Genomic DNA, 26,774 nt, shown 5'->3' with positions numbered 1-26,774 from the left:
TAAAATACTTCATATATCTGTATCAATCAAATGAATTGATTTAAATGGATTTACCGCTTGGTATTTTTCTGCTTTGCTCCACAGCACAGCTTTACCACAAATCTTGACTTATTAAGATTTAACTGCTCAGGTCATCTGTCAACATAGTGTGAATGATGCTTGTTTCTTACAGTCTTATAAGCTTTTCACTGTCGATCTCACACAGTGCAAACAAGGACTGAAATGGCTTCCAGTGCTCCAGTTATTTTCAGAGTACACAGCTGGAGGAGGCCCTATGTCTTTATGAATTTTCAGTGAGCTGCTTTCAGAAAGCTGAGTTTATCTGAGTTATAAACATCACAGACAGTTGAGTCTGAGGTGAGAAGAGGGTCAGACGGAAAGGTCACTCCCTTCAGATCAAACTTTGGCTCAGAGTCCGAGGCGAGCCAATCAGAGCTGAATGTGGGAGCAGCTCCCTCATCTCCGAGGTCTGTAACCTGCAAGAAAAAGTGTCCATATAAGTGTGTGAAATTTGGTGCAGCTTGATTGAATTTAACGGGACGGTTGGGTCAGAGATATGCACTCTACTGAGAAAAGATAATTAAATTGATATCAATGGACTTTTACAGATATATTTGTGAGGACCATTTTGAGCCTAAAACCTACAGAGTGAGGACATTTTGGCCGGTCTTCACTTTCTGACCCCCCCTTTAATGGGCTGTTTCAGGATTGATTTTAGTTTTAGGGTTAGAATTAGGTTAGGGGTAGGCATGTAGCTTTGATGATTAAGGTTAGGGACTCGGGAATGCATTATGCCAATGAGTGTCCTCACTAAGATAGATGTACAAACGTGTGAGCGTGCGTATACCTCAGGCTGAGGGGGGTTCACAAAAGTAAAGTATTTCTGTGAGATGTAATGGAGTATAATCAGTGCAGATACTGCAGTACTGTAATTGTAAATTCCTGTCTAATCTTATCTCTCAGATTCCACATTATAACCGTGCACTCTTTTACGCCAATGACGTAATTGTTGGCGAAAACTATTGCAACGTGGGATGTATTTTGCGTAAGAGCTGCTGAGAATACAACCAAGCCATCGCCATAAATAAAAGAGGGGGCCAGTGCACATGCGCGCCGCGCAGAGGACGTTGTTATCCTCTTATCCTCATTGACTCAAACACTCATCAATACTCTGCCGTGGAGTCGTGTTTTCACGCGTCCTTCAGGTGAGTGGGATGTGTCACACGCTGTGTGGTCGTGTGTGTGTGTGTGTGTGATCACTGTCTCAAGGCCTGGTAGTCCGCTGTGTCGCTGCAGACGATGTGCAACGGCTGGAGGAACATGTTTGACACCTGAGTGGACATGACTTCAGTGTGCGTCACGGACTCAGGCTCAGAGAGCACGGATGCTTTTTGTGGATGCGTGCAGGAGGGATCGCTCTGCAGAGACATCATCATCAACACTGTTGTGTGTGGGCTCCCCCTTGTGTAGCTGGTCGCATGTCTGCTGCTGCATGTTCTCAGAGGAGCAGGGATGACTCTGTGTGAGTGTGTGTGTGTGTGTGTGTGTGCGTGTGCGTGTATGCATCTCTGTTCTTTGTGTTTAAAGATTAAAACTTAAACTGGTCCGTCTACACAGGAGAAGATGTCCCCCTATGTCTTACTCACGGCCCTCTTTACCATTCCCCTCGCTGTGGGTAAGTTCTATCTATCTGTCTATCTGTCTATCTGTCTGTATGTCTGTCCATCTATCTTTTTTTTGTTCATGAAAACAGAAATTGGAATCAACAGATTTACAACAGTGTCCTTAAAAAGGTTGTTACTTTTTCATCTCCAAAATAAAAACGGTCTCATTTATTATAATGAATATTAGACATTCGATGAGGCGGTACTACGTACATGACTGTATGCTGTAGTATAATTGCAATTAAGTGGAACAAACTTTAAAGTTGTGTCATTTGTGTCAATAGTGATTAAGAACAATCCTGGTTCTTTATAACCTGAAATTAAATGTGGTCCAAGCATGGAACCTTGTGGAACACCACACATTAATTAAGAACAGCAGAGGCTGTTCTGTTGCTAAAGTCTGAAAGTAGCAGAAAAGCAGTGGCCTTAAGGCTTACCCCAAGTTTCTAAGCGATGCAAGAGAACAATGTTAAAACAACATGAACAAATTTCTAATAGAATTACGACTGAGCAATCACCTCTGTCAGCTGCCAGAGGAAGGCAACCATGGTGACTTTAACAAGTGCTGACTTAGTGCTGTGATGAGCTTTAAAACCTGAATAAAAACTGAAACAATATTTTAACATCAACAACGTCCATAGTTCCTGAACAGCTTATACACAAGTACACTACAAATTTAATTGAAGTGATATTCCATTTCCTGTGAGGTCTCTGCTTGCTGCATCAATAATAATGATATAAATTCGACTCTTCCCACAGGTTGGGTCATACTAGGTGAGTCTGCTGCCACATTTCATTAAATATACTTCATCCACAGAACATTTTCTCTGAAGAGCTTCCTGTCTTTTCCATTGTCACAGCTGAAAAAGAAGAAGTCCAGGTGGTTTGCGCTGGGAAGGAATTTCATCTGCCGGTGTACTCAACCTCCCGGACAGTGACTTTTACACCAAACCCTGAGGGACCGAGACGTGTCCTGCTGGAAAAAACCATGGTGAGTGGGAGTCTATCAGGGCTCATAGTTGTGTTTTTTTCTTTGTGCATACAGATTGTCTAAACCTATTAACGAACTGCAGGTAAAAGACCCTCGGTTCGAATTGACCAGAGACAAGATATTGATACTGAAAGAAGTGTCTCACAGGGATCAGGGACTGTATGCCATCAAATTGTCCTCTGGATTCACCTACGAGACAGTTCGTCTGATTGTTTCAGGTACAAGACTTTCAATTCATCTGTACATGTAATTTCATTTTGCTCCAAACCCATGAGTTGTCAATCAAATGCCTCTTTGACTCTTGAAATTTAACATTTTGATCATTCTCCTTCATCTGATCATGTATTCAGATGCTTTCATGTAAATTACAAATACATTGTTAGTAAAAGTCCTTTGTTCAAAAGTTTGAATGTATTATCAGCAAAATTTCCTTAAAGGAGAAAGTACTGGTGCTGTAGAGAAACAGTCGCTGTAGGAACTCATGTGTTTTTTAATTTATTGGGCTGGTATTGCTCATACATCAGTGTGTAAGCGAAGTTTTATGATAGTAGGTGGTTGAGGTGGAGATAGTTGTAGCTTCTTATGTAGTGCACGCTATGTGGTTTTCATCTAGGGTGTAGAAGAATGAGGAAAAATAAACGCCCATTTCATTTTGAGACTTTTGTCTTATATGTGTATTGTACCTCAGCGTGTCCTTTTGCTTCTTGGTTGGTCTGTTTGTAAGCAAGATTATGCAAAAACTAACAGAAGGACTACCACTCAACCTATAAGGATGTGGTAAAAGTCACGGAAGTACCTAGTCAAGGAAATATTTTGTATCACTTTCTTTAACATGGTGAGAAAGGGCGATCTTTCTTTTTTTACATTTTCGCAGATTTCTCAGGGAATTATTCATTGATCTTGATGAAAAAGAGCATCTAGGGGACTGATATCTATGAGTGTTTGAAATTTGGTGCAGCTTGTTTGAATTAAGGAGACTGTTGGGCTATAGCAGAGGTATGTGCTCTAGTTTTTGAAATAGATAATTTTACAATTTATTCCAAAAGCAGGTTGAAACTACAGCTGCCAAATAAATGTAGTTGGGTAAAAAGTAAAATACTTACTACTTAAGTACCTCAGGAACTTTACTTACTTTAATCCACTGATGAACATCTTTTTACTTCTTCACCCTGCTGCAGAATGCATTAAGTCCTACCGCAGAAACTACGGCCAGAACTTTGAGCACAACATCCCTGAGAATGGCTCCCTCCTGGAGTTCTCTCCCCGGGGTGCTCCGTCTGAGGCCATGCCCATCGTTCTCTGGAACCGCACAGACCCCGGGACTGGCGATCCGGGCCGGGGTCAACTGCTGCGAGGTGGGAAGGTCTGGGTGGCCGAGAGAGTGACGCAAGTGGACCAAGGCAACTACACTTTGAGAGACCCGCAGGGCAGGGTGCTGTCCCGCAGAACCCTCACCGTCCGTGGTGAGAGGAGAAAAATCACAAGAGGATAAATGTTTTAAGATGATTATCTTTAACTTTGTGTCACTGTCGGTGGTAATAGTGACGTTTTATATTTCCCTTTCCATCTGACATCTGATCATGCCCTCACATTTCTTTCATTTTCCACTCCTCTTCCTCTTTTCATCATCCTGCAAATGGACGCAGGCCACTCATTCAATGTAACCCGCTTCAGCAAGGAGACTCTAAACCTGCCCCTCTTTCTCCCTGTTAATCACGCCCACCTCATTTTCACCCCCACCCGATACCCTGATGAATCCTCCATGGGCCCTTTCGACCCCAAGCCCCCCCGCGGACCCGTGCAGCTGATCCGCGAGGGCCAAATAACCGACTACGACATGCGCTACAGGGGCCTCATCTCCCTGGGCAGAAACGGTACCATCAATGAGGTCATCATAGCGAGGCTGAGCTCAAGGCATGATGGGCTGTATGAAATTAGAGACGGAGATGGCAACCTGGTGTCCTCCACCTTTTTACAGGTGATTGGTGAGTAACACTGAGTTTCTTTTTCTTAACTATCTGTGTTTGCTTCTCGACGGTCCTTTCCTCTCATTATCCACCTCTGTGTCTCTAATCGTTCCAGAAAAGGGAGCCAGATGGCTAGCACTCCTCAAGTCCATCACTGTCCCTTCTGGGATGTTTGTGTCACTGGTTGGTTTCATCCTGTTCATGAAGCGCTTTCCAAACTGCAGCCTGTCACAGATCATCGCTGGCCTCAGAGTGAACCGCACGCCACCAGCCAACCCGCCAAGAGTTAACATCCAGGTGAGGGAATATCGGCTTGAACTGTATTAAATACTGCATTGATTGGCTCTTTGTCACAATAAAACAAAGGGTGGTGTCGTCTCTCCTGCCCTGGTTAAAAAACATAAGCTCTTTCCTATAGCTGTTGGTCATATCCCTGCCCACCTGTATATCCAGATCCACCGCCCCCGCCACTGGCCCTTCAAAATAAAGGCATCCACGAGCGCTCAAAGCCAAGTGATCTGCATATAATAATGAAAGTTATAATAATACAAAATAGCAAGTAAATAGCTAATTAAAAAAATAAAAAAATAAATCCTAAATGTTACAAACAAAGGAATATTTTCAACACATATTGTAGTTAAGGCAATAACATAATTTACTTCCATTTAATGGTAATGTACATTTTATATAATTTGCATTTTAGACTTCTTACTGTCTCTACTCCAGTGGTTTATTGTTCCTTCACTGTAATAGTTTATCTTTATATTAATATGTGCAATGACAATGTAGTTGAATCATGTGTGTGCGTGTGCAGGACTGCAGCCAGCCCATCTCTGAGCCCTCAGGCTACTACAGTCACTCTCAGCAGCCTGGAACACCTAGAAAATGGACCCCGAGAGCGAGTCCTACTCACACTGTAAGACGATGAACTGAAGTAAATGGTCAAGTTTTACCTTCCTTTAAAACTGTTCATTTTGTGTGAACGTGCTCTATGTGTGCTGGTGTTTTCATTTCCAGGGTTACACTCCGGTCAGATCAGAAACTCCGAGAGCTGAGAACCGGGGAACACACAGTTTAGCAGCTGAGATCTCCCCGAGTCGTATGTCAACCACTGAGGTAATATGGCTCTAAGCTTCTCCGCTGTGATTATTTGTAGGTCACAGAGAGACACTGTAAATAAAGATGGACAACGAGTCTCTACTTCCTCCCACTATCCAGAAATAAAGCTAAAATACACAGAATACAAACGCTCCAATCTTTTTTGCATTTGGAGCCAGAGTCTGTGCACTTTGGATCTGGGGAAGGAGCCGTCATAGAGAGGTCATTTCAATACACATGCTCGACCAATCATGAGTCGGCCACAGATGTGTCACCCTGTTTCTATATCATCACACATAATGGGGGAAAAAATGTCAAACTTGAACATACATTCAATATGACAAGAACTACCTAAAATGACAGAAACCATCTTTTAGAAAAATGTATTTGACGCAGACTTTATAGTTTGGTCCACGTCCCATCCACTAACATGGAAGAGGCAGGATTTATGACGTAGACTGCAGCACGCGAGTAGGTGGCGATCAAGACACTTTGGCTTAGCTTTTGGGGCGCAGCCATGTAGTTCATCTATGCATACATTCTATGGTCACAGACAAATTGTTTCTTAAAATATGTCTTCATTCCTTCCTAGCAGAACACATCTAATGAAGAAGAGAGGAGGATTTCCTTCTCAGTGCCCGGGGCTTTAGATTGCCTCCACTCGTCCGAGGACTGTGTTCAGTTCCAGATCAAGACAGATGGAGATAGAGAAAGGTGGAGCAAATCACAACAATACTTTTCCACAATGCCGCTGGACACGAACACCTCGGAGTCCTGCAGCGTGTACACTTCAGATAAACTGAACTTCTCATAAAACAGAGAATTGGAGCTGAACTGAAAGAAGAAGAAACATGAAGCATTGACAACCAATAGTTTTCTGGTGGAACAGAAATATCTCACATGTGCCTTTTGCATCTTAGCCCAGTTTCCACGGTTTGGTTTCAATGTTGCATGTAAATTATTTATTTTGTTCAAGTAATTTTACCGAAGCATGAGTGGAACATTAGCCTTCCTGTCTCATGTCACCCAAATCTTGCCGCTGGTGCTCCTGAAATCTCCTGCTGCTACCTACCTCCACACCCTCAGGACCATTCTTACCTGCCCTGTATTTGCTGAGTGTGTGTAAACATGCGGTATGTTTGTGTGTGTAATGTGATTTCTAGGGCTATGCAGGCATTAAAGTTATGATACACAGGTTAGCAAAAGGGAAATTTTCAGTACTGTACAGTAATGTAAAGAGTTTAACCATTCCTCACTCTTGATAACAATCTGTTATAATGTTAAATATCTGTGCTGCAGTCGGATGGTTTCTACAATGATGTAGTGTATTAACCCTCACGGTAACGGTAGTAGTGGTTGTGTGAAATGTAACATGTTCCACCAAATAGTTCAATAGCTAGTTGATCTGTGAACTTTGTGATAGGAATAAAATATCATTACCACATCTTTTTAGTGACTAAAGAGGTTGAACTGCTGCTTGATATATTTTTTACAATATAAACATGTCAAACAATAAACTGTAGCCTGTCTTTCACCCACATATTTTAGATTATTTTAATCAAATATGCTGTTTGTTTTGACCAATAATTATTATTTTATACATTAGTTATTATGTTTATTTGCTGTGGATTTTGATGAATATTTAGTGTGCAAAAGGCGGTTATGTTTGTTTGTTTGCAGAACTAAGCAAAAACTACCCAACTGCTTACATTTTGGTGCGAATCCGTGTCAGGGGGCGGATCCAGGTATTTTTCTCACTTTCGTTGACATTGTGTGATTGGGAATTTTCACAGATTTTTTTTAGAGAATAGCGCAATGATCTTGATGAATTTTAGGTACATGATATACAAATAAATCTAAAGTAAAAATCCATATACCCTGTATAGTGAATTTAAATGTAGTTTCATATGGGGACTGTTGGGCCTTGGCTGTGGTATGCGCTCCACTGAGTGCCATTGTAGTTTTGAGTAATGTGAGTTGTTGTCAGGTTTTTTGCATGACGATACAAAATCCATAGAAATGCAGCATACTTCAAATGAAGCAAACAGCCTTTATTCACATTTGATCAGGTTTAAAGGTTCAGTGTGTAGAATTTAGTGGTAAATTGTCATGTTGCAGCTGAATACCCATCACCTCACCTCACCCTCCCCTTCCAAACGTGAAAGAGAACTTGTGGTAGCCTTCAGTTGTCATAAAAACTCAAAAGGTGTTTAGTTTGCCCAGTTTGGACTACTGTAAAAAACATGGAAGCCTCTGTAGAGAGGTCCCACTACAGATGTAAAAGGTTTTTCAATATAAAAGGCCCATTCTAGGGTAAAGAAAGCAACAATTCGTACAATTTAGATGAAACACACGAGTGAAAACATCACTAGGATTATTTTATATTCAATTTCTGTCAATAGATCCCTTTCACACTGGACCTTTAAACAGAGACTGACTTGTATTAGATCAGAGCAGTGATGAGGTTCCTGCGGTAGGGGGCAGTGGCGCACCCGCGATGCTCTGACCTGGAGGGAAGCGTAGAGGAAGAATAAGCCACGGTTGTAGCGGCAATGAAAGAACAGCGTGCTACTTCCAATTTGAGCAAAACATAAGTTAAGTGGGCGCTAGCGGCGAGAACTAACTACGAACGGTTTGAGCGTTATTCACATTTTTTCTGAAAGTCACAGGACTGCGTCGGGAGGATGTCTTTGGTTTGTGCAAGTAAGTGAAGCTGAATTCATTGAAATGACGGAGGCTGTGCAGGTTAGCTAGCTAGCGAGCGCGCTAATGCTACTAGCTAACGGAGCTAACGCTAGCGGCCATGCAGTGCCGCCTTTGACTTGCGGTGGCTCTCAGGTCTTGGTAGTTTTACCGCCGGCATCGCCTGGTTTTTAGAGGCTCTAACCACATCTTGTTTCCTCACCCAGTCTCCAACGAGGTGCCGGAGCACCCGTGCGTCTCCCCCGTGTCCAACCAGGTGTTCGAGCGCCGGCTCATCGAGAAGTACATCGCGGAGAATGGGACGGACCCGATGAATGGACAACCGCTGTCTGAGGAGCAGCTCGTAGATATCAAAGGTGAACTACTCAGCTCCCTGACTAAACTAAAACTAATGCACCCGCTCCCGTTTAACATGTGTGGATAGACGTGTGTGTGTTCAGTTTGGAGGCTGGTGTGTACGTCGCTGTACTGAAGGGTACTTCTAGTGTTGTGTCCACCTCAATAAGACTGGTTATTCAGATTAGTGACATAAAACACCCAGTAAAGAGGAGGGAATATCAACCGTAATTCAAACTGAACACATTATCATCAGTAGCTCAACATCCAGGAAGATATGGTTGATTGTATGTGGTAATATTGCAGTGTTTTACCTAATTTCCTGTCATGTAAGATCTCTTTAGCAGGATTTGTCACCATCAGTGTCCATCTGGCATTATTTTGTATTTTATGTATATATATCGTGATGTTTCTTGATAAATCTATTTATTTTATTTCTCTAATGTCAAGCTAAATAAATTAGCTTTCATACTTTAGGAAGTATTGGAATTGTTTCCAATATTGTTTATTGTGACAAACAGTCCAAGACGCCCAAAAACAATTCCCACTACTGAGCAGCAGGAACTGGGGAGTGTTGGAAAATACTTCTTTGATATATTTCTTATTCTGCTATTAGATTTGTTTGCTTCAGTTGAGCAGTTATTTCAAGTGTTTTAACACAAGTTAGGGAAATATATTTATTGTACTTGCTTGAAATAATGAATCACGCTTAGCAAAGTACTGTTTGACTCTCATATTTATTCCCAATCAAGTGTCCCTGAAAGCAAATTATTGACGAGAGGCCGCTTGTTCTTAACATGTGAAACTTTTCCTTTTTTCTAGTGTCCCATCCTATTAGACCAAAGGCGCCATCAGCAACAAGCATTCCTGCCATTCTCAAATCCCTTCAAGATGAGTGGGTAAGTACTCTTAACTCTAAAGAGTCGCTACTGGGATAAAGAGGAGACTTTTTCTTTCTAATTTTTTTAACTAGTATTCTCAATGTCGAAAATTTAGGAGGAACTTAATGTACTTTAGTTTTTTTTATGATCATGGTCCTTCTTGGAGTACAATACTAAGCATATTCTGTCCTGATTGGAAAATATTGGTTTGTTGCTGTAATTATATTTTGCATTACTCTTTTCTCACCTAACACATACAATGCACTGAATTCAAACATGCTCCCTGATTCTTTTTGAAAGCTTCTCTAGTGATTATGAGCCAAGTTGATACTCATTATTCTCTTTTTCATGTTATTAGCTTAGATTTGCAGGAGATATTTCTCTAAAACTTTAAGAAAAGTAGAAGAGTTCCCTCATTATCTTCTTTTCTTTTGTAGGACGCCGTTATGCTTCACAGTTTCACCTTGCGGCAGCAGCTGCAGACTACTCGCCAAGAACTGTCTCACGCCCTCTACCAACACGATGCCGCCTGCAGAGTCATCGCTCGACTCACCAAAGAGGTCACTGCTGCGAGAGAAGGTGAGTTAACTACAGTTTGCCTGTCCTCTGCTGTAGTGCATAAATACAGTTGTAAAGCACAAAGAGCGACTTTATACGATCTTAGTGGATATTGTGAGAGCCTGTTTTTCTTATGTGATCTATTTCCTCCTTACAGCTCTTGCCACACTCAAACCCCAAGCTGGATTGGTGGCCCCTCAGGCAGTTCCCACCTCTCAGCCGACTGCAGCAGTGAGTTATTTGACTCTTAATTTCAGCTGATACGCTGCTGATGCTCACCATCGTCTTTTGCCATAGTTGCTGATAACGGTGTCTGTTCCTCCCCTCACAGGGTGCTGGTGGAGAGCCTATGGAGATTAGTGAACAGGTTGGAATGACCCCAGAGATCATCCAGAAGGTAAGACTTTCTTTAACTTGTATCAATCATTATTTGGAATCAAACTTTCCATTTTTGTAGCAGTCCTAAGATGTTTTTCAATGTTTTTTTTTTCTGTTTGCAGCTCCAAGACAAAGCTACAATCCTTACCACAGAGAGAAAGAAGGTATTATATTGCTCTTTGATTGATTTCATTGCAAAATTCTGCAGTAATATTTAATTGTTAAGCAAACATTGAGGTGCTGGGTTTAATGCTTATAAACACCTGTAACGACTGTTCTTTATTTCTCCAGAGAGGAAAGACTGTGCCAGAGGAGCTGGTTAGAGCTGAGGACCTTAGCAAATACCGCCAAGTGGCCACTCATGCCGTGAGTATATGCGTCTGTCTGTTGAGTGTAAAATACTCGTTCTTCTTTTCGATCAGGAGGCTGCAACATATTCTTCAAGTTATTCGACCTACATACTGTTTCTTTGCCTTCAGGGTCTTCATAGTGCCAGTGTTCCTGGTATTCTGGCTTTGGATCTGTGTCCTTCAGACACCAACAAAGTGCTCACTGGTACATTGAATAATGTTTCCTTTTTAAAAGCTTTTATAATTTGTTGGCGTTTACTCATCATTTGACGCATCTTGTTATTTGATACTAACCCCACCCGTGTTCTCCTAGGTGGAGCTGATAAGAACGTGGTGGTGTTTGACAAGAATGAGGAGCAGATTGTGGCAACACTTAAGGGTCACACAAAGAAGGTCACCTCTGTCATTTACCATCCATCTCAGGTAACTTTTTCTTTTTGTGAAACATCAACCTGGCAAAATACTGTATCTTCAGGTAACTAAATGAAAGAGCAGATAGAAACACATGCGAAGCTTAATTTTTTGTTCTTAACTGTTTTTAACTTTCCATTCTAGTCGGTGGTCTTCTCTGCATCTCCAGACACCACCATCCGCGTGTGGTCTGTCACTGGAGGCAACTGTGTCCAGACGATTCGTGCCCACGAGGGAGGTGTCACTGGACTCTCCCTGCATGCTACTGGAGACTACCTGCTCAGCTCCTCAGAGGATCAGGTACGTTTGCATCTGGAAGAAAATACAGACGGACCCCATAAATTACAAACATACTAGAAAAACTTCTTTACCACTCTAACTTCACTGTTATTTTTATCCCGTAGTACTGGGCCTTCTCAGATATTCAGACTGGTAGAGTCCTGACCAAAGTAACTGATGAAAGTGCTGGCTGTGGTAAGTGCCTCTTTATTAACAAGTGAATTTCACAGTCTGAATGAATCATCTTCCAGGTGGTAATGTTTCTGTTTGCTCTCTACAGCTCTCACCTGTGCTCAGTTCCACCCTGATGGTCTCATTTTTGGCACTGGTACGGCTGACTCTCAAATCAAGATTTGGGATCTGAAGGAGCGCACCAATGTGGCCAACTTCCCCGGCCACTCTGGTCCTGTCACTTCCATTGCTTTCTCTGAGAATGGATACTATCTGGCCACAGGTAACAACTCATAACAGCATTTTTAGTGAGAAGTTTCAGGAAGATTTACAAGTACACTGATCTAAAATAACTGTTAACTGAAGCATCTTCAGCCTTTGTATTGGCACTAAACTGAGCTGTGACCTTTTCTGGTTGTTTCCTTCAGGTGCCCAGGATAGCTCTCTGAAACTGTGGGATCTGAGAAAACTGAAGAACTTCAAGACCATCAATCTTGACAACAACTACGAGGTAAGACCAGAGGGATAAACGAGAAAAATAGCAGCAGAGTGGAACCACCCATAAAACCCCAGCTTAGCCTTTTACATGTCAACGTCTCTACATGTAAACATATCTGCATTAGTAAAAGGTAGAGTTATTGGTAGGTGAATTGTTATAACATATAAAACCAGGTCAGTGGTTTGTGGCTATTTTGGGTCTTGATGCCAAGCTTGTCATCTTGTATCTCCAGCTTCATGTTATAGTACAGACATGAAAGTGGCATAGAAGAGAAGGAAAATAAACTATTTACTGGGTTTTCACAACGTCTTAAAGTTAAAAAAAAAAGAAGTTGATCAGAATTTTTTTAATAGATTAAAAATATTACGTACAATAAGTTAAGGTAGGTCCTAATTCTGGCAACATTAATTTAATTCCACTTGCGTTGCCCTTAAAAACATAATTTTTTTTAAAGAGATGTTTTGTTTTTGTTGGATATTCACCTACAGTAATCAAACTACAAACAAGATTAACATAAGGCTGAAGTATTGTGGCATTTTGAAGATTGCTCTTTACTAGGCTTCTTAAACTTCTGTCAATTATGGGGCTCAATTTTTATTCATTATGGTCTTTAAAAAGTTTTTTTTAAATCTTATATTTCTTATTGCGACCTGCAGAAACCCTGTTTTTAATGGGATGTAGTTATTGAGGGGACTCAAAGTAAGAGTCTAACTAGACAGAATGTTAATTGGAGCTTTACAAGCACAAAGTTAACGCAGATTCACAACAAGGAATAAGGAATAATAATTTCTGTGTTTTTCTGTTCCAGGTCAAGTCCCTTGTGTTCGATCAGAGTGGTACCTACCTGGCTGTAGGAGGGTCTGACATCCGTGTCTACATCTGCAAGCAGTGGTCCGAGGTCCTCAACTTCACAGGTGAGGAAGAGAAATGCCATGTCAAAATGTTCACATGTGATATGGTATTTGCTGTTAGCATTGGCTGATTTTTGACATTGCTGTTTCCTTTCAAACTGTAGACCATACAGGGTTGGTGACTGGAGTGGCCTTTGGAGAGAACTCTCAGTTCCTGACCTCTGCGGGAATGGACAGAAGTCTCAAATTTTACAGTTTGTAGAGAAACATACAGCCGAGATAGGAGCAGGTGTGAGGGGAGGATAGCGACAGCAGTCACCATCCTGGACACAGACTTATTATAGACCTGTAATTTTTAGGACAAGAATAAAAAAACAAAATCAGTTCTAACTTTGCTTCTGTAGTGTGTTAGTTGTCATGTCCTGGAAAGAACATGAAACAAACTGCTGATTGAAACCACAGCACAATGGCTAGGATAACAACATTTTTGTCGGCATTTAAATATAAATGATGTTAAATAAGATACAGAAGCCAGTGTCATGTTCCAGTGTGATTTGGCAGCAGTTATGATTTTACTGTAGTATTTTCTTTGTGTGGGGTTGGGGGGGGTGGGGTGGTCTCTGAAATATCTTGTGATACAACTCCATAGTTGTTGTTCACTATTGGACAAATGTGGTGTGACAAAAACTTGCTTACTTTAACGTAGACCAGCTTTATTACAGTGTCTTTAGGGTAAAATCATCTGTTGTGACCAACAGTTCAATCCAGCAGAAGAACACGAGTATGAGATTCATTTTCCTCTGACAAATGTAGTCTGGTTTGACCTCCCCATTTTCATTTCCTGTTTCATTTGTTCCATTTCTACTTTTGTCTTTCTCTTCCAATTGTATATTTCTCATTACTTGCTATTTTACCCGTTGCTGCCCTTTTACAGTAAAATAAAATATCTTTTGTATGGCCATACATGTGTTTGTCAGATTAAGAGGAATTGTTGGATCCTCCAAAGGAAATAAAATGATTTTACTTTGCCTCCATTTTCAGACATTTCATCAGGATACACCGTTGCTCAATGAGTTCATATTGGCCCACATCTTCAAGATGATATCCATTTGTTGTCTGTCTTTCATGACAAATTTACGCTGCAAATGCTGGTGTATGAACTTTAAAGGCGTTATTTGTACTTGGTACCTACCTTGTGCTTGAGCTTCAAAGTGACGAATGTCCAGAGTTTGACATTAAGAAGAGGTTTACACGTCTACATGAGGAGAAAAGTTTCTAAGATCCCCCTCATATCAAGAGTTTAAGTTCTGTATATGTGAACATGATTTTTTTTAAGAAGACCACTTGTTGGTGAGTCACTGATTCCACATCCAACTGAAGAGTAATGTGGAAATATTAAATGGATGAAAATAGAAACGGTGTTTCAGTGCAGCAGGGGACTTATTCTGGAGTTAATTTTCCTCCATAAAAAAACTTATTTTGCTTGAAGGGGATCTTTAATATTGCCACAATCATGACTGATGCCAAGAGGTAATATACATGCACTTAATGATTGTACTAAGTACACAACATTGTAGTTGAGTTTATTACCCATAGTTTTTTTACATTATTTATTTAAATATGACTTCACAGCTCCACAAAAATTCAATTGTCAAGAGGGTTCACACTTTTATTTATTTATTTTTTACAAATAGCTCATATTGATAATATGCAGAGCTAATGCCTTTATCTCTAAACCTGAAGAAAATGTCTTCAACAATCAGTGACCCTTCCCATCACAAACATGTATATTTCCTGCACTATATCTAACCATGTCTGGGTGTGTTTTGTATCGGGCCGGGTTCTTTCGATGGAATTTTGACCAGATTCTTAAAACTTAAAGAATGGGCTCAATTTTGTTTAGGCTTATAACAAACAGAACAATTGAACAGTTCAAACATAATTAGCTCATTCACCCATAATACAAATTATCATTTCACACATGCACAACTAATTTTCGTGTTTTATTCTATCATTTTCACTGTGGTGGAATAAATATTGTTCACACAATATATTTGTCAGTTTATTCACAAAATTAACAAATCCATAAGCTTAAAATGTAAAAGTGTGTTTAGAAGTGACACTTTATTGTGTAGAATACAATATACAAGAAAATACAAGTTTTTGTCTTCTAAAAAAGAGGCATAAACAATTTTATGATCGATACTGGAGGTATTTTGTGCATTGTATACTTTTTTAAGTACATTTTCTTCATTGAACTTGAATACTTAGGTAAGTTTGAAGTAATTGCCAGGCCTTTATTCATAACTGTTTATAAAAATGTATATATTATAACTGCACAATCCAGTCTCTTGTGATAATTTGCAACATATTGCACAATTCCTCCTCTGGGGCTTATAGTATTATTGATATCAAATTTTTGTTTCCTATTTTTTATATTGTATATATTTATACTTGCAGTACAAAAACACCACATCAAATTCCTTGTATGTGTAAACCTGCTCGGCAATAAAACCTGATTCTGATCTAATTGAATAAAACTTAATTTGCGTTCTGCTTGTTTCCTCTTCTTAATATCTGTGTCATGTTTCTTAGTATGTTGTTTATTTATTTAAACATGTTCTCTAGCACTCAGTCGTCTCCTGTATTGTGATGTGCTGCGATGTAAATAAAGTTGAGTGAAAAAAAAAAAACCGGCAGCTGTCACGTGAGACTAGAGTAACGTGACTTGGTCAAACAGGAAGTTGGAGTCAGGAGGAAACTTCTCACAAACAGCTTCGCTTCTCATCGGTCCTCGGTCGCGTAGTCACCGGTGTGTCCGTCGCTTCGAGGCCGGGACGGGGTGGCACTCCAGCGGGTCAGAGTCCAGAGGAGTTTCGGTGTCAAACCGGTGAGAGATTTATTTCATTCAGCTTCATCAGGTCTTTTCTCTTCTCTCAGTATTTCCCCTCAGAGCTGAACGAGTCAAAGCTCTGTTAACACTTTCATTTCATTTCCTCCGCCTTAATTGACGAAGAGCTGTTTTCCATTTAATGTCAAACTCTTCAGTTTCGATCTGAAAACCTTTGCGCCTCCGTTTCTTTGACACTAAAAAAAAAAGGAAACCGTGCCCCAGTTACTTTGTGGGGACCAGAAGAAAAGTAGGCAGACAGTATGTAGGTCGTTATTCCTTCAAAATAATGTAAACGTTTATTTTGTAAGTGTTCCTATAGATACTCACTTTGTAATGACGTGTTTATAGTTTTAATGCCAAGTCTTGTTCTCTTCTTTGTTTCAGTAAAAACACTGTTCAGAAATGTTATTACCTGCTATAAAACTGTCAGTTTATTAGGTACACCTTAGCAGAATAATAGGATGCAATCTGACCCAACAGTTCTGAGGGTTTGGTTTTTGATGCTGCTGTTAATGAAGTTTAAATATAATGTGATAGAACTCAACAGCACCACAAGCTGCAGTCTCAAAAAACAAATCAGTACTTCTCTAAAACAGTTTCGACTTGAATGGCGCTCAGTTGAGCGCATCCCTCCACCAACAGTCTGCTTAAACTGTTGACATGCTGCACCAAATTTCACACACTTGTGGATATCAGTTCCCTAAAAGTGCCGGATATTGTTCAACAAGATCCATCAAGTATTCTCTGGGAAAATGTTGAAAAACATCTCGCAATCTTAACAAAACTGGAGAAAAAAACCTTCCAGGACCCGCCCCCTGATCTGGATCCAGCCCAAACTTTATTGGGTTTTCCCGTGACACTAGAAATCCACTCAGATTTTTGTGTTTCATCTTACTTACAAAAACACTGTTCAACCTTCATATGTAGGTAAGACTTATTGCAGAGCTCTTGTGCTTATGATTCATTTTTTGTTGACTTAGTTTGTTTGTAAAGGGATTTTACTCATAACTGATAAAAGTTATGTGAGCTTCTCATATTGGCAGAATGATGCCTGTGCAACTCTGGAAATTCCACTGGATCATCACAGTCAGGAGGACTTGGAATTTCCCCATTCTTCAGTTTCAACTCATGAGCATCTGCATCGACAGCCAAGAGGCTTTTATTGTTGTAACTTAAATGTATACTGCCTTAATTAACTGTATACTGCCTCACTTCACTTTTTCATTGTTATATCCCGTTCCACTATGAACTGCTGTATGTTATGTAGGTCAGTTTTTTTTTTTTCACAGATGAAAATATTAACTTGAACTTGTTTCCGTGCTGTCGCGCAGCCAACTATGGGCTCCATGTTTCGCAGCGAGGAGGTGTGCCTGGTGCAGCTCTTCCTTCAGTCTGACTCGGCTTACAATTGTGTCAGTGAGCTGGGAGAACTGGGTTTGGTTGAGTTCAGAGACGTGAGTCACTCTTGTTCTTGAACTTGTTTTGATTTATTACTTTATCATGTCACTTTGCAGTTTGCTACATTTCTGAATCTGATCTTAGGTGAAATGGTAGATTGAGACATAATAAACAAGTTTCCTCTCTCAGGCTGCTTTCAAACAGCGGAGGGGGCTGCATGTGTAGACACAAATGTGCGAGTCAGTTTTTTCTCTGTTGCCCCCTTGTAAAAATACATTTTCCAGACAATGCGTAACCATGTTGCCCTCTTCGTCTCCCCTCTTCCCCTTTTCCCCTCTAATTCCAGTTAAATCCCAACGTGAACTCCTTTCAGAGGAAGTTCGTCAGCGAAGTCAGACGATGTGAGGAACTTGAGAAAACCTTTTGTAAGTGAGATTGACTCATTGATCCCCGTCCATAGTTCCAATGCGTGTTCTTAATACGTTGTTTAGATTCTCTATCTGTCCTCTGAAGGTCTCTTATTTACTCTTCAGCCTTCCTGGAGCAGGAGATGAAACGCTCCCTGTCCCCCCCCCTGCATGGTCCCCTCCCTCTTCCATGTCCGTCCCCCTTTGCCCCTCAGCCCCGCGAACTTATCACCATAGAGGAGGAGTGCGAGAGGCTGGCCAGAGAGCTCAGAGAGGTGAGGGCTTGAAACGAAGAAGAGGAAGAAAATTATTTTAATCTTTATTGCTCTATTGAAAACGGTTTGAACTTATTGGCTTTTATTTGCCCCTACGTGTGTGTCACTAGGTGTCCAAGAACAGAGACAGCCTTCGGGCTCAGCTGACCCAGCTTTCTCAGTACCGAGGTGTCCTGACCAGAACACACTCTCTAACAGCCTCACAGGTGGGTAATGACTTAGGCTGCATCCATACTACTATGTTTTCATTTGAAACTGCATCAATTACGCCAGGTGTTCACACTACTCACTACGAGTTTTAGAGCTGCTAAAACAGAGACATCTGGAAATGCTGCTGCCTCTGTTTTAGTTAGAAAAGTCTGGAGCTGTGTTTTAGTCGGACGGGCAGAAACAGATGTTTGGAAACGATGATGTAGAAACTCCCAACCACCTGCTGATTGGGTCTTTTTCTGTCAGGATGTCCCCTTCGCTGACTCATCAGGCTCTATCACATGACCCCCTTCTGGAAGAAAACAACCGATTAGCCTAGGCTACCCGTGTAGAACGCAACATGGAACATCAATTAGATGATGTGTGTTGCTGACCCTGTTGTCTGATGATACAACTGCTTAAATGTGCAAGAGACGAGCTATTATTCAAGTGATCTGCAACTAACAACCCAACGCATCCTGTGTACACCAGCACACACATACCAGTGTATCTGAGCAATCATGTGATCTGCTTTTACAGGCGTTTTTTTTTTGACGTGGATTAAAACTGATATAGAGCCAAAAGGCTTGTGTGGACAAAGATCGTATTAGTTTGAAAATGCTGTTTTCAAATAAAAACGTTGTCATATGGATGTAATCTTGTTTTCTGCAGCATTTCCTATTTCATTTATTACATTTTCTTTGATAATTGTACAAGTGAGCAAACTCACTAAACTTACAAATAACTCTTCTTCCGGCTTCTTCTTATAGGCACCACCACCTGTGCTGGAGAGCCAAGGCCTGTTCGATAACCGCCAAGACGTCCACCTCAGGTGGATTCAATTCCTCAAAATGTATTCAAACTCCCTCTTTGTTACCTTTTCTCTCTGTTTGACACGTCTTTCTCTGTGTCTCGTCCTCCAGTTTTGTGGCAGGAGTAGTCCATCCATGGAAGGTCCCCTCTTTTGAACGGTTGCTATGGCGGGCGTGTCGCGGTTACATAATCGTGGATTTCAGAGAAATGGAGGATCGCCTTGAGCACCCAGACACAGTGAGAAATGAGGAGACGATGGTGGTTGAGAGATGGGAGTTGTCTCTAAGGTGTTCTCTCATCGGCTGTTTTCTTGTGTCTTCTTTTGCAGGGGGAAATGGTGCAATGGACAGTCTTCCTTATTTCCTACTGGGGAGATCAGATTGGACAGAAAGTCAAGAAGATATGTGACTGGTGGGTAAATCTCTGCACCAGTAACATTTCTACACCGTCTGTTGAACTTGCTGAAAATCCTTTGATTTCCCCAAAGTTTCCGCACACAGACATTTGCATACCCTGAGAGGACGGCTGAGAGAGAGGACATCCTTCAGGGACTTCAAGGCAGAATTGAAGACATCAAATCAGTAAGTGTTTGTTCCCTTGATAAAAGTACAGTTGACTTTTTTTTCTCCTTTCATCAATCAACAGTAGCAGTAATTTGGGTTTTTCTTTAAAAGGCTGTTAACACTCGTCCTCCTCTCACTCCTCTGTACTTAAGGTATTATCACAGACAGAGGCCTTCCTGCAGCAGCTACTGATGCAGGTGGTGGCCGTGCTGCCTCAGTGGAAGGTGCGGGTTCAGAAGAGCAAGGCTGTCCAGATGGTGCTGAATCTCTGCAGCCCCTCCGTTACTGACAAATGTCTGATCGCTGAGGCCTGGTGCCCCGTTGCCAAGCTGCCTGAACTGCAGAGCGCTCTCAGAGAGGGAGGGGTACGACAATGTCGCAGACAAGAACAGTTAACACAAACTGAAGTGAAGTGTCTAATTGTTCACTCTCCTGATTTTTTTTAATCTGAAGTTCTTCTCTATCCTCAGAGGAAGAGTGGAAGTGGAGTCGACTCTTTCTACAACCGCCTGCCGTCCTCCACCCCCCCACCCACCTTGTTTCCCATCAACTCTTTCTCAGCTGGTTTCCAGAACATTGTTGATGCATATGGAGTGGCCAGCTACCGTGAAGTCAATCCAGGTACAACAGCAAAGACTAAACAAGTTCTAACAAGTTTCCATTATCAAACCCTTTGGAGAATTCTTTTTTCATGTAGCATCTTTTTGCGTGCGTGCGTACTTGCAATTTTTCAAATCAGTTGAGCCGGACGTTAAACAGTCGCGGGTCTGACTGAGACAACGTGAAACACAAAGAGTTGAAATCTGCTCACACTAAACATGCAAGGGTGATTCAATGACATCATAAATATGTTAATTATAGTATTTTGCTTCAACATCAGTTTTTAACTACATTCTCAATTTTGCACATCGACCACACTCAGTCTGTCCATATATTAGTTTTTGACCTTGTCTTGTTCCTTTTTAAAATTGAATCTCTACCCTCTACAGCGGTGTTCACAATAATTACATTCCCCTTCCTGTTTGCCGTGATGTTTGGGGACGTGGGTCACGGTTTACTCATGACTCTGGGCGCACTCTGGATGGTTCTTGAGGAAAAGGACCCCAAACTCAGGAATAACAACAACGAGGTAATTCAGAGGATATCCACTCATACAAAACACACACTCACTGCTCAATTCAAAGGATAAGGCTCAGTGGGGATTCGGTAGCATTTTATAATGGAACTAATCCTTAGTGACTTTATTTTAACATTCAACAACTTTAAATAAAAATGTAAGAACCAAAAGTGACTTTCAACTAAAGCTTGCGTTTTGATTGCTAGATGATTGGTTTGCTGTTAGGTTGATGACTTCTTAATGATTTTACATTTAAGAGATGAAGTATTTTTCTCAAAAGCTTTATAAATTCAGTTTTTTACTGATTTTAAATCTTTATGAAATAAAACTGGCATTACAAAATAATTGCTAGTATAAACGTACTATAAAATTTCAAAAATTAAATTATTCAATGCCATACTAGAGAAATTAATTTGACTTTGTCAGTTTTAGTTTGCAGGCAATTGTATTAAACTTTTTGTATTTTCTCTAAATGTGGCTTATTTTGTAGGATTTGAAAAAATGTTGCCAGGAGATCTGCAAAACTATTTTATTCAGACTGAAGCCAAAGTGCTCAAACACGTCTTTAACCTTGCACAGTGCAAACTGAAATGAATCCCTGTGTGTGTGTGTGTGTGTGTGTGTGTGTGTGTGTGTGTGTGTGTGTGTGTGTGTGTGTGTGTGTGTGTGTGTGTGTGTGTGTGTGTGTGTGTGTGTGTGTGTGTGTGTGTGTGTGTGTGTGTGTGTGTGTGTGTGTGTGTGTGTGTCTAGATATGGAGGATGATGTTTGGAGGCAGGTACCTGATTCTGCTGATGGGACTGTTCTCTATCTACACTGGGGCCATCTACAACGAGTGCTTCAGCAGAGGCCTCAGCATCTTCAGCTCAGCGTGGCACGTCGGCCCCATGTTTGAGAAAAACATATGGAAGTGAGGACATTCCAAACTCGCAAAGCTTCAAAGTGACGTCCTTACAGGCTCCGGTTCCCGTCCATCTTACCTCTGTGTCATCTCTTACAGTGCATCCGTCCTGGAAGGGAGCCAGTATTTGTCCATGGATCCGGTTGTGTCCGGTGTTTTCACCAGCCCTTATCCATTTGGCATTGACCCGGTTCGTCCGTCGAACTCTTCACCTCTTCCCTCTCAGCTTCACTGTTTTTCATTCACGTCATCAGCTCCATCCATTTATTCGTTCTCTTGTGTCTGTGTCATCATCAGATTTGGGGCATGTCCAACAACAAGCTGACTTTCCTGAACTCGTACAAGATGAAGATGTCAGTCATAATCGGCGTCATTCACATGACGTTTGGAGTCTGCTTGTCCTTCTTCAATTACCTGTAAGTGATCATGTTTCACTTCTTTGGTATGTGTGTTAGGAACGTGTAAACCTCCACTATTGGCCCTGTTCAGACCTGATGTTAACACTCGCCCTGACTGATCCGATGATCCGAAGTGGACAGCTCTTAGTTCGTCTGTTCACACCTGGTATTAACATACGTCCTGAATGTGTCAGAGTGATCAGACCTCAGGATGCATTTGGGTACATTCAGACCTGAATTTAGGGCTGACCACTTGTGATCCGTTCCCTCAGGACAGATGTTAACACCAGGTCCGAACTGGGTCCTTGTTTCTCTTCATTTCTTTTCCGTCTCGTCTTGACACACCCCTGTTCCTCTGTTTCTACTCCCCCCTCTCTTTCTCCAGGCACTTTGGCAAGATCAGCAGTGTGTTCTTTGTGCTGATCCCAGAGCTGTTCTTCATGGTGTCTCTGTTCGGTTACCTCGTGTTCATGGTGGTCTTCAAGTGGATTGCCTATACTCCCGCTGAGTCCAAATTCGCTCCCAGTATACTCATCCACTTCATAGACATGTTCCTCTTCGCAGACAACCCTGGCAACGCACCACTCTATGGGGGACAGGTGTGTGGTTTGTTCACTTCCTCTAAAGGTGCATTATCAGACTTTTATGTTGTGTGAATCCATGTATTCTCCAATTCAAGAATCTTCTGGTTTATTTTATTTTGTTAATACAGTAAAATAAAATCGCATTGAAAATGCTGAAAACCCCAAACAGTGACGATTTAGTGTGAATGATCTTATATGAGGGTTATTCAATTATTGTTATGTGTGAAATAATCGGTATAAACAGATTCTATATGGGAATTTGCAGAATCTAGGACTGAAAACACCCAAAAAAGTATCGCCGTTTGTGGTTTGTGTGTAGAAACTTTTGAGTCATGTGATAGAAGAAACTAGTCGGACATTAAACGGCGAACAGAAGATGCAGTCTTGGCCCGGATATCTGCTGTCTACACCAGACGCCCCAAAATATTGTCCGTAGATCTCAGAGGCTAATTTGTCATCAGCCGTAAACTGAGGGGCCCCGAGATTGGATATGAAATGGATTTGTTGTTGAAAATAAATCTAAAATTGCTGCTTAGGTTATCCAAGATATATCAGTTAGTAACAGTTTTCATGCATGAAGCTTCCTTATTTCACTTCTGTTTGCTTGTTCAGTTTTTCTATTTCTGATAAGAGCGCTGGTAAATGCAGTGCTGCTTAACTGATCACTCTTAAAAACATTTTGAAGTCTTTCTACAAACATACCAGCAGCAGATTTCTTAAAACAATCAAACAGACAAGAATACTACAACTGTTGCTCAGTTTCCAAAGTCATTTCATTTTTAGTAAAAGACAAACGCTCACTGTGAGGAGTATTAATCTTGAGCTACGCTTTAGTCTCTGCAAGATGAACTGATACCGGCAAATACCAGTCATGTTGACAAAACTGTGGCATGCTTTGAAATATGGTTTGCAGAAATCAAAGTGTGTATGTTGCGCAGCTTGTGTTGTAAATGGGGGTAAAAAACAGTGTTGTCCTTCAACGTGGATAAAGTGAGCAGCTGGTCTCCCTTCACTCCTCCTCTGTAGAACTTGGTGCAGAAGGTCCTGGTGGTTCTGGCTCTGTGCTCAGTCCCGGTCCTGCTTTTTGGAAAGCCAACGTACGAATACATCACGTTCAAGAGAAGACGACGTCATTCGGTGAGTGTGTTTCTTACTGAACTTTAAACTCTTAGCAACAGTTAGCTACATTTTTATGCCTCCGCGTTGGCAACAGCAGGTGGCCAGAGGCATTCTGGTCAATGTGGCCTCACAAAACATGTTTTTTGCCTTTTGAACATATCTCAAGTCTGCCTGTAGGGAATGTCTTCAGATTTTGAGCAGTTGTCATTTGTACTCGTGTAGATGAATTCATGAGATTTCAGTGGTCAGAGGTCACCGTGGCCTCATGAGTCTGAAATTGAAAAGTGTATAGAATGAGACTGCACAGGTTAGCGGAGACCTACAACCACAGGGGGCGGTAATTCCAGTTTTGACTCAATTTTAAACCCCCCAACATCAGGAAGAAGACAGACATCTGCTGGTGGCTGATGAAGGCTCCATCAATACTCATGAGGGGGAGGTGGATGGAGGGAATGGAGGAGAAGAGGTAATGGAGAAGCGCAAGTGACTTCATTCATTAAATAAATAACGTCCATTCAGAGAGCTTATTCTTTTGTTTCTTGTCCAACTGTTATTGATTGTGCTGTCTGCATTAGTTTGATGCTGCAGACGTGTTCATGCATCAGGCCATCCACACCATAGAGTACTGCTTGGGCTGCATCTCCAACACTGCCTCTTACCTCCGACTCTGGGCTCTCAGTCTGGCACATGCACGTGAGTGGCACACACACACACACACACACACACACACACACACACACACACACACACACACACACACACACACACACACACACACACACACACACACACACACACACACACACACACACACACACACACACACACACACACACACACACACACAATGTTTATTTTCACGCTCACATGATGCATAGACTCAGACTTCCTGTTTATACATGGTTACTTATACATGTGAGAGCTTTGTTCCATGTGACTGTGGTTGCGTGACAGTGAGTAACTTGTGTCTCCACAGAGCTGTCGGAGGTGTTGTGGGTGATGGTGATGCGTCTCGCCCTGCGGTGGCAAGGCTATGTGGGATCTGTGGTCCTTTTTGTGATTTTTGCCTTCTTTGCCATATTGACTGTCTCCATTCTACTGGTTATGGAGGGCCTCTCAGCTTTCCTCCACGCGCTCCGTCTGCACTGGTAAGGATGGGAGGACAAAGAAGACATTTGCCCAAAAGGCCTGGTTCTGTTCTGAGCCGCCCTAAAAAAGACCTGGAGCCGTTTTCAGATCAACACATCACATATAGAAAATTGTTTAAAGGCGAAGAGACAAAAAAATTATGAATTATTTCCAAATGTGAGTAAGAGTAATGTTATTCAAGGTATCATCATCTCAGATAAAGCGGATCAACCAACTAAATACACTTGAAGAACCAAATTAGCTGAGAAATAAGAGAAATAACCAACCTCGACCCCATGTTTATAAATGTGGGTGTGTGTGTAAATGAATGCTACTTACAAGAGCTTTTAGAATCGGTCCAGTAGATCGTCTTCTCTGGCAGCCGCGACAACAAGCTGCTGCACGGTTATGAGTGAAACTTCTCATTGAGGAACACGTGTAATGTTGCCAGACTCTTGGTAAAGACCCAGAATAACAGTTGGAGTCTCTTACTGGTAGAGAAAAAATGTGATGGAGTTGATTATGTGCTCAACAAATGTCCTGCCCTGCTGCCTTTCCTAAGGTTTCCTCCTTCAGGTACCATGAATGTGCAGAGTACATTTGATGACTCCACATTTTTTCTTATTTCTTGAATATAATTTTAAATATTTTTTGTTGCATGGTGATGCTAGAGAAAATATTACAACTTCATCAAACCTTCCCTGTGGGACAAACATTTTCTCTTTCGGTTCTTTTTTTCTTTTCCTTCATGGATTAACAAACATATCAAACCATTAAAAAAGGTCAGAACATCAGAAAATCAACAAAATGCTAATCAAAATCATATTCAGCTGTAGAATGAAGTGGACGTGATTGTTGGTCTGAGAGGTATAGGAATAAAAGTTGATTGTGTATTGTAGTGTATTACCGCTGTGTAGGTGTTATGATTTCATCTGCGTTTGTTTGGTATTTAGTAGGAATACGCAAAATCTACTGGACGGACTTCCATGAAACATGGTGGAGCTTTAACATTGCAACCTTTTTGTTTGAAGAATAATTCATGGATCTTGATGAGAAAAATCAGACATGTTTGGGGAACAGATGTTTATGGGCAAGGTGGTGCAGTAGACATCTGGATCTAGTGAATTTAAATGTGGTTTCATGCGGGGAATGTTGGGCCTTGGCAGAGGTATGTGCTCTGCTCGGTAGCATTCTACTTTGCTGTGTGTGTTGACTCTGCTTCTGTCTCTTGCAGGGTGGAGTTTCAGAACAAGTTCTACAGTGGAACAGGATACAAGCTGAGCCCTTTCTCGTTCTCCTCTCTGATCAGTGCATCAGCTCCGATATGATCAGCCAAATGATTCCTCACTATTGCCAAACGGTTACATTAACCTGTGTATTGAGCACTTGGACTGCAACACTTAAAGGATATCCCCGTCTTAACTCTGCTATTCTACAGCCTGTGGGTGATGAATAATAACAATAATCAATTACGTTTACATCACAATTATTTCTATGATGTTCATGAGCCAAAGGTACTTTCCACTCATTGCCATGTCTTCCAAGCACAAACACACAAGAGGTATTTATTGGTAGTTGACAGTTTTTCAGGTGCCTTACTGGGACAGAGTGTTTGTTTATTCATGAAGACTTTTGGATAAATGATATCATCATAAACATCATGGACATGTCTCTTTTTCTGCAGGTTTGCACTGTAAAATCCCAACTGAAATTAAAACACTTTTTCTCGCTTTATCTTACTGTTGGAAGTCACTCATTATTTTGTGTATTTAAGACTCATGAAAGAAGTTGCCAGCAATGGAAGAAGTCCGTTAAATCTTAATATTTGATTATTGGTATAAGAAGTAAAACTAT

At 41.2% G+C, this 26,774-nt stretch overlaps 3 protein-coding genes across 5 annotated transcripts; all 3 read left to right on the top strand.

Annotated features, from left to right (window-relative positions):
• Window positions 1-1,075: 1,075 nt before the first annotated feature.
• On the top strand, window positions 1,076-7,237 carry LOC118111844. Of its 2 annotated transcripts, none has more exons than XM_035160571.1 (11): window positions 1,076-1,205; window positions 1,618-1,675; window positions 2,424-2,438; window positions 2,525-2,655; window positions 2,738-2,873; window positions 3,834-4,118; window positions 4,302-4,640; window positions 4,738-4,919; window positions 5,437-5,538; window positions 5,640-5,738; window positions 6,316-7,237. In XM_035160571.1, the coding sequence occupies exons 2-11, from the start codon at window positions 1,624-1,626 to the stop codon at window positions 6,532-6,534; spliced, it is 1,560 nt and encodes a 519-aa protein (XP_035016462.1). In that variant the 5' UTR covers window positions 1,076-1,205; window positions 1,618-1,623; the 3' UTR covers window positions 6,535-7,237. The 2 variants fall into 2 exon arrangements, with proteins under 2 accessions (XP_035016462.1, XP_035016461.1); XM_035160570.1 differs by having other exon boundaries at window positions 6,313-7,237.
• Window positions 7,238-8,212: 975 nt separating this feature from the next.
• prpf19 (pre-mRNA processing factor 19) lies at window positions 8,213-14,165 on the top strand. The gene is made up of 16 exons (XM_035162085.2): window positions 8,213-8,423; window positions 8,630-8,779; window positions 9,582-9,658; window positions 10,078-10,219; window positions 10,356-10,429; window positions 10,530-10,595; window positions 10,699-10,740; window positions 10,868-10,942; window positions 11,056-11,131; window positions 11,240-11,349; window positions 11,482-11,637; window positions 11,742-11,811; window positions 11,897-12,070; window positions 12,216-12,298; window positions 13,095-13,200; window positions 13,302-14,165. The coding sequence occupies exons 1-16, from the start codon at window positions 8,405-8,407 to the stop codon at window positions 13,397-13,399; spliced, it is 1,518 nt and encodes a 505-aa protein (XP_035017976.1). The 5' UTR covers window positions 8,213-8,404; the 3' UTR covers window positions 13,400-14,165.
• Window positions 14,166-15,861: 1,696 nt separating this feature from the next.
• Window positions 15,862-26,654, top strand: LOC118112566 (V-type proton ATPase 116 kDa subunit a 3). Of its 2 annotated transcripts, XM_035161963.2 has the most exons (21): window positions 15,862-16,027; window positions 17,362-17,484; window positions 17,775-17,853; window positions 17,962-18,110; window positions 18,221-18,316; window positions 19,070-19,131; window positions 19,223-19,349; window positions 19,441-19,523; window positions 19,600-19,693; window positions 19,828-20,040; window positions 20,146-20,296; window positions 20,665-20,804; window positions 21,543-21,700; window positions 21,791-21,881; window positions 21,989-22,107; window positions 22,475-22,688; window positions 23,700-23,810; window positions 24,172-24,258; window positions 24,368-24,485; window positions 24,769-24,940; window positions 26,155-26,654. In XM_035161963.2, exons 2-21 carry the CDS (start codon window positions 17,368-17,370, stop codon window positions 26,246-26,248), a joined length of 2,475 nt encoding a protein of 824 aa, XP_035017854.1. In that variant the 5' UTR covers window positions 15,862-16,027; window positions 17,362-17,367; the 3' UTR covers window positions 26,249-26,654. The 2 variants fall into 2 exon arrangements, with proteins under 2 accessions (XP_035017854.1, XP_035017855.1); XM_035161964.2 differs by lacking the exon at window positions 15,862-16,027 and having other exon boundaries at window positions 17,427-17,484; window positions 17,942-18,110.
• Window positions 26,655-26,774: the final 120 nt, after the last annotated feature.

This window comes from Hippoglossus stenolepis, chromosome 7 (assembly GCF_022539355.2).
Source record: "Hippoglossus stenolepis isolate QCI-W04-F060 chromosome 7, HSTE1.2, whole genome shotgun sequence".
In the NCBI taxonomy this organism is placed as follows: Eukaryota; Metazoa; Chordata; class Actinopteri; order Pleuronectiformes; family Pleuronectidae; genus Hippoglossus; species Hippoglossus stenolepis.
The sequence above is the reverse complement of the archived record's forward strand: the minus strand, read 5'-3'. Positions and strand labels throughout refer to the sequence as shown.

Coding starts and splice junctions, on each gene's coding strand:
- LOC118111844 (XM_035160570.1), top strand. CDS start 1,624: ATGTCCCCCTATGTCTTACTCACGGCCCTCTTTACCATTCCCCTCGCT. Junction 4,920..5,436: donor CGCCAAGAGTTAACATCCAG/GTGAGGGAATAT, acceptor GTGCGTGTGCAG/GACTGCAGCCAGCCCATCTC. Junction 5,739..6,312: donor GTCGTATGTCAACCACTGAG/GTAATATGGCTC, acceptor ATTCCTTCCTAG/CAGAACACATCTAATGAAGA.
- prpf19 (XM_035162085.2), top strand. Junction 10,220..10,355: donor GGTCACTGCTGCGAGAGAAG/GTGAGTTAACTA, acceptor TCCTCCTTACAG/CTCTTGCCACACTCAAACCC. Junction 11,812..11,896: donor TGATGAAAGTGCTGGCTGTG/GTAAGTGCCTCT, acceptor TGCTCTCTACAG/CTCTCACCTGTGCTCAGTTC.
- LOC118112566 (XM_035161963.2), top strand. CDS start 17,368: ATGGGCTCCATGTTTCGCAGCGAGGAGGTGTGCCTGGTGCAGCTCTTC. Junction 17,854..17,961: donor GGAACTTGAGAAAACCTTTT/GTAAGTGAGATT, acceptor TTTACTCTTCAG/CCTTCCTGGAGCAGGAGATG. Junction 21,701..21,790: donor TTTGAGAAAAACATATGGAA/GTGAGGACATTC, acceptor CATCTCTTACAG/TGCATCCGTCCTGGAAGGGA.